The 7139-nt window shown below is 33.3% G+C and overlaps 1 protein-coding gene across 4 annotated transcripts in view; it reads left to right on the top strand.

Annotated features, from left to right (window-relative positions):
• The window catches only part of LOC145254825 (uncharacterized), a 597176-nt gene that overhangs the window by 397278 nt on the left and 192759 nt on the right, over positions 1-7139 (top strand). For all 4 annotated transcript variants that reach the window (XM_080113655.1, XM_080113654.1, XM_080113653.1 and 1 more), the window contains one exon: positions 5084-5295. In XM_080113655.1, coding sequence (XP_079969781.1) covers positions 5084-5295 — 212 coding nt within the window. The remainder of the gene's footprint in view (positions 1-5083; positions 5296-7139) is intronic.

Genomic DNA, 7139 nt, shown 5'->3' with positions numbered 1-7139 from the left:
TTAGATATAGCATTTCTATATGTCTGTCAAACTAGACACTTATTTTAAATAAGATTTTAACTTGGCATTTGTTTCATTAATCTATAATTTTTTTAAGTTTACGATAGAATTTTGTTCAGTCTGTCAGGTTTTTAAATTTGTCTGTCATGCTTAAGTTTAAAATAACATTTTTTTTTGTCTGACAAGGTCATATTTAAAATAGTATTTTTGTTGGTTTGTCAGGCTAAAGTTAAATTTAGCATTTTCGTTGGTCTGTGATGCTAAAGTTTTGAAATAGCATTCTCGTTGGTCTGCCAGGTTTATCATTTTTTTTGTTGGTCTAACAAGCTTTTCATTTTCAAATCGCCTTGACGTTGGGCTGCCAGTCTTATTTTTGCAATAGTATTTTAGTTGGTCTGCAAGTATAACCTTTAAAGTAGTATTTTCCTTGGTCTGTAATGCTTAAGTTTAAAATAGCATTTTTTGTTGGACTACCAGTTATTTTTAAAGTCACATTTTCGTTGGCCTGCCAGTATTACCTTTGAACTGAAATTTTCTGTCGATCTTAAAGGCTTTTCTTTGAAATAGCATTTTCGTTGGTCTGCCACACTTATCTTTGAAAGAGTATTTTCATTAATTTGCCAGGCTTATCTTTGAAATAGCATTTTCAATTGGTCTGCCAAGCTTATATTTGAAATTGCATTTTCGTTAGTCTGCCAGGCGTATCCTTGAAGTAGTATTTCCTTAGTCTTTTTTTACAAAGGAGTCACCACTTATCAAGGCCCAGAGGCCACTCGAAGATAAGGGCTAATAAGTGTACAGTGGTTAATGGGACAATGTCGTAATAATCGTTAATAGTGGAAATTTGGTAAATTAGATTACTTAAGGGGGACGGCTCATCAAGAATTTGTTTATGTTGGACTTGAAGACGACCATATTATAGTCATCCAAAAAGCAAGCAAACGGAAGAGAGTTCCATAGGTGTGCAGTTCTAAGAAAGATGAAGTTTAGGCACGGATAAAGAGTGGGGAAGATTATTGATAGTGTTTTCAGCTAGACGAGTATTTCTCGTGAAAGTTTGGCGAGGGGGGCATAGATTGGAGCTCATACCAGCACTTGCCATGAAAATAATGATAAAGCAGAGACAGGCTTGCAACGTCTCTTCTGTGAGAAAGAGGTTGCAGGAAAGAGAAAAAGGGCATCCCCCACTAGGCTACGAAGTCTATTTTGAACTCTATCAAGGCAGGATTAGATTTTCTAGAAGCTCCTGCCCAGATGTGGCAACAGTACTCCATCCTTATATAGGTAGAGAATTGCATCAGAAGTGAGATATCTACTGGATCGATAGAAGGATCCCATCATTTTCCCAGCGACCTTGCCAAGAGATTTGATGTACGTGTTCCATATCAGATCAGAAGTAATGGACAAGCCCAGGAGCTTGTCCCCAAGAAGAAAGCTATTCATTTTAATTGATGCCAGATGGGGATTAGAGCGTTGATGATGTAAAGACAGAAGCTTAGTTTTAGACGCATTAAAAATAACCAGCCACCTCTTTCTCTATTGTATAATATACTCAAGATTAGAACAGAGAGAATCAGAGAGAACTTGGTCGTTTACGGTCTTTGATGTACTGCCATAGATGTAGTGTCGTCAGCATAAATATCCACGAATGATCTAAGGATATGATTTGGAAGATCATTGATGTAGATTAGGAAGGGATGGAACCCTGAGGGACTCCAGCATTAATCCTGTAAGATTTCTGCCCATCAACCACTGCTCTTATAAACCTATCAGAAAGACATGATTTAATAATTGAGAAGACATTTCCAGCTATACCGTAACTGGAGATCTTGTGAAGTAAACCTTTATGCCATACTCTATCAAAGGCCTTTGCTATGTACAAGCAACTGCCCTACAAAAGAAGCCCCGTCAAGAGATTCGCAAATTCTATGAGATATAACCGTAAGCACATCTGCTGTAGATCTAACAAAACGGAAACCATATTGTATATCACTAAGAAGTTTATTTTTTCTGAGGTAGTTGACTACTTCTCTATTTAACACATATTCCAGCAACTTACTCATGATGCACAGGAGACTTATAGGTCTGTATTGAGAGGGAGATGACCGATCACCTTAATTCTTAAATACTGGGCATACTGACAAGGTTTTCCAGGGCGTTGGGAAGCAATTATCCTTAAGACAACGCTTAAATAGCTTTATAAGCATGGGAACTGGTTCTGGTGTTGATCTTTTTTAGCCCTATAATAGGAATATCGTCAGGGCCAGTTGGAATCAAGGTTCTTGATTAGCTTGACAACATCACGTACAGATATTTGTATGTCGCATAACGTGTTTTCTGATACAGGAAGAAATACTGGGGGTTGGCGACCTTGGTCGAATAGTGTAAAATTAGTTCTTAGCAAAGAGTTTGACTTTATATGATGCTGACAAGATTACCTCAGGTCCATTTATGATAGTTGGGATAGAGCACACGCTTCTGTTCAGGATCTTGTTCTCTATTTGCCAAAACTGATGGGAACTAAGCCGCTGCTCAGCTATTTTTGACTTAACGAACTGAGCATACGACTCTCTTGCGTTCTTTATTACTCTTTTATAGTGGTTACGTGCAGTCCTGAAAGCGGCTTTAGTCTCAGTACATCTATTACGTTGGAAGCAATGGAAAAAGTGATTTTTATGCGCTATGGCAGCAGCACATTCTGGAGAGAACTACGGTTGGCTGTTAGGTTTTTGCTGGAATTTTTTGGAGGGGATAAAACGGTCTATACCTATAATTAACCATTCGGTCAGGTCAGATACTATAGAGGACACATCCTTTTTAAACATGGAACACAGAGGTAGATCTCATATAAAATGTACAGAAGCTATCCCAGTCAGCGATAGTGTATCGAGATACCGTACAATGGAGAGGTACGTCTGAGGTCTTATTACATTTCGTTTTTATCTTAACTGATACAACCGAGTGGTCGGAAGATCCCAGTAGAAACAGAACGGAAGATGAACATAGCTCAGGGCAAGTTGTGAGAAAAAGGTCTAGAAGACTTGTATACTGACTGTTAGTATCGGGCACACGAGTAGGTTTGTGAAAAATCTGAGCGAGGTCATAGGCAATGGCGAAATTATGACAAAACCTCCCCTCATCATCTGTCTTGTTTGAGTGGGTCAGCCATTCCACATTATGGACATTGAAGTCACCACAAATGTGAATGTTAGCCGAAGGATGAGCAGACAGGATGTGGTCAATCTTTTCAGATATGCTTTTAAATATAGTAACTCCGCTGTTGTGGGAGCGATAGATAACAAATATAAACGATGTAGTGTGAACAAGTGCAACCCGGAAACACATAAAGGGTAATTTAGGATTTTCTCTAGAGATGTCCCTAGCACATGGAAAGCCATCTTTAATGTAGGCACATGTTCCATGCCCATGGCGATCTTGGGGGTCAGATTGAAAAATTAAGTTAGAGTATCTTTTAACTACGAATTCATCTAGGAAAATAGTCGACCCAATGCCAATTTCGCTTAGGAATAATAGGTCTGGTTTAGTCTCCTGTAGTTGGGTTTCAACCTCTGGAAAGTTAGAACGTAGACCCCTGATGTTTGAGAAGGAGACATGTTAGTGGGGTCTACATTGGATATTGGAGATCTGAGTTTAATCGTGTATTTTTTCTGGAAACTTTTCATGATGGTGTTTTGGGATTTGTGGAATAGGTCGACAGAGCAGGACAGAGAGGGGAAGTAAGAGAGAAAAAAAAATGAAATGAATATTTTTTTTGCACATAAAAAGATAAAGCCGTAACAATTACCCACTAATATAGCATCGAGAAGCCCCACCATGTTCCAGAATCCATTCACTAAATGGCAATACAACAGCCCCAGTACTTTGCGCCTGCTGATAGGACAGCCTCCTTAGTGGTTAATCCAAGGTTCGGATCCTTGACTATCAGACGGATAACGTCAGCCAGATAAAACGTTTGAAATAGTATTTTCATTAGTCTGCCAGGCTTATCTTTAAAATAGTATTTTCGTCAGTCTGTCAGATTTATTTTTGAAATAGTATTTTCGTTAGTCTGTCAGGCTTATCTTTGAAATTGCGTTTTCATTGGTATGCCATGCATAGGTTTAAAATAACATTTTCTGTTGGTCATTGATGCTTAAGTTTTTAAATTCTATTTTACTTATAGTCAGTTTTAGTCTATTACGAGGAAATTTTAAAAGTAATTTCTTTACTCAAGTTTTGAATAACGCTAAACGCGTAAACTAAATGAACGCATCTTAAAAATATCCATACTTTAAGTGCGATTCTTACAATTCTGAAAACGAACTTGAGATAATTACCTAAAGTTCATGAAACGGATTGTCGTATGGAAGATTTAACAACAATAATATAATCTACTTATAGCAATCTTTGTAATTCGATTGGTCTTGTATATATGTGTAATGTATCTTTTCGCTTTGTTTCAATTCATGCCACTATTCTCCTCTCTATAATAAAGAGCAACGTGTATTTATTTGTATATAAATATATATACTCATGTAAAATTATGTATGTGTATATGTTTATATATTTCTATTAATATAATTCACTCGTAAATAATTAACTGGTCATTATAGATTTTGGTACATAGTTGTTAGGCGTAAGGCGTCGTAATGTGGGCTATATTTTGTTTTATGCAAAAGGAATAAAGAGAGGGTGAAAACAATTGGTGAAAATTCAGATAACTCAGGTTTTAATGATATTTAAACCATAATCAGCAATTTATAAATATTTTCGAAATTTTAGTGTTTTGTGTATAATAGTGTTTTAAAGAGACATATTATGGAAAAAAAAAAAAAACTTTAATTGGAAGATGAAAATATTTCAAATTCGAATCAAATTCGAATCATAGTCATTGGATATCAATTTTTTCTTAAGCTCCTTCGAGTCTCTCATAGTGACCGTCTGCACTGTGATTCCCGAAAGGATGAAACACTAGTGTCTTGTAGGCATTTAGTAATTATATATATATATATATATATATATATATATATATATATATATATATATATATTCTATTGTGGGTCCTATTTTTGATTGTTTTCAGCCGACCGAAGTTGCTCCTTACGGCATGATTTCTAACCAAGAAGCTCGGGCAGCCGAAAGGAGGGCACGCGCGGCAAAACGTCGCGAACAAGTTGAACAAAAGAGGAAAGAACGCGAAGAGCAGATGCGAAGAGAGAAAGAGATAGCTGAACGCCAGGAGAAAATGCGACTGGAACTTGAAGAACAGCGGCGCTTGGCTGAAGAAGAACGAAGGTAAGTGACTGTCTTCCATAGTGAAGTGTTAAGACAAGCCGTATTTTCATCATTATGAAGTGCTATCTATAACGATACCGATTTTAGGCAGTTGATATTTATGTTATATAATATAATATAAGATTTCTTGTTTTTTAGAGACATTAACAGCTTCGAAACGCTATTATTTATTTATTCATTTTTCTCGATACATTAGCGTTTTTTGTTATATATATACTAGCGGGGCTACCCGGCGTTGCTCGGGATCGTATAAACAATGAGGAAATTATATTTGATTTTGAATATATTTGTTATTTTTAAGAGAGAGGAATTTTTAATGTTTGTGATTCTCGTTTTATTATTATTATTATTATTATTATTATTATTATTATTATTATTATTATTATTATTATTTTCATTATTATTATTTTCATTATTATTATTTTCATTATTATTATTATTATTATCATTATTTTCATTATTATTATTATCATTATTATTATCATTATTATTATCATTATTATTATTATTATCATTATTATTATTATCATTATTATTATTATTATTATTATCATTATTATTATTTTCATTATTATTATTATTATTATTATTTTTATTATTATTATTATCATTATTATTATTATTATTTTCATTATTATTATTATTATTATTATTATTATTATCATTATTATTATTATCATTATTATTATTATTATTTTCATTATTATTATTATTATTATTATTATTATTATTTTCATTATTATTATTATTATTATTATTATTATTATTATCATTATTATTATTATTATTATTTTCATTATTATTATTATTATTATCATTATTATTATTATTATTATTATTATTATTATTATTATTATTATTATTATTATTTACCATGCCTCCCCGCGAGACAGAGTTAGACACCAGGGTCGGTTTTTAATGTGGAGAAAAGGAACCAAAAATAAAAATTGTCTGAGTCTTGAAGGATTTCTCCAATTCCATAATAGTATAATACTACCCTCCTCATAATAAGAATTATTAAATTGTTAGTTGTAAGTACAGAAGATTTAAAAAAGATCCCCTCGCGATATTAAGAATGGCTTTCTAAATAGCAACGTTTTTTTTTTCAACACGGTCCGTATTCCATAATAGTATAATAGTACCCACCTCCGAATAAGAATTATTAAATTGCCTTATAATAAAAATTATGAAATTGTTAGTTACAAGTACAGAAGATTTAAGAAAGATCCCTCCCAATATTAAGAAATGCTTTCGAAATAATAAAGTTTGTATTTCGGTACGGACGTATTCCATAATAGTAAAATACTACTCCCTCCCTATATTAAGAATTAAGATAATGGCGTCATCATCTGATTTGAACACGTCAGACTATCATCAGCCCCTACTCGAAAATAAGGATCAGTTTATGCTTGGGATCTAATTAAAAACTTACCAAATCCATTCACATTTCGTATAATATTAAAATCTGTAAGTCTATATAAAAACAAACGTTGATTAACTCATAATGTAATGTAAACGCTTACGAATGGGACGTTAAGAGTTTACATTTTTAAATAGAGTAATTTCGATCTTCTCGGTAAATATTTTAAATCAGTCATAATTTGAGTTTTTCCTAATCGATTTTCGTGAAAATTTGATATTTTACATTTCGAAATGCGATAATCATGACGGTATAATTATCTTGACCGGAAAATTAATATTTAAGTCTGGTTCAAAAAAAAAAAATAAATAAAATAACTATGTTAAACTTCTAGAAGAAATCGGAGAAATGGAAACAGGGGAAAAAACCTCTAACGAAAGGAAGCGAAGCGAAACGAAACGAAATAAAACGGAAATGATGTATT

The sequence above is a fragment of the Euprymna scolopes genome, chromosome 30, assembly GCF_053919585.1.
Source record: "Euprymna scolopes isolate OS-2025 chromosome 30, ASM5391958v1, whole genome shotgun sequence".
NCBI classification, from domain to species: Eukaryota; Metazoa; Mollusca; class Cephalopoda; order Sepiida; family Sepiolidae; genus Euprymna; species Euprymna scolopes.
The sequence above is the reverse complement of the archived record's forward strand: the minus strand, read 5'-3'. Positions and strand labels throughout refer to the sequence as shown.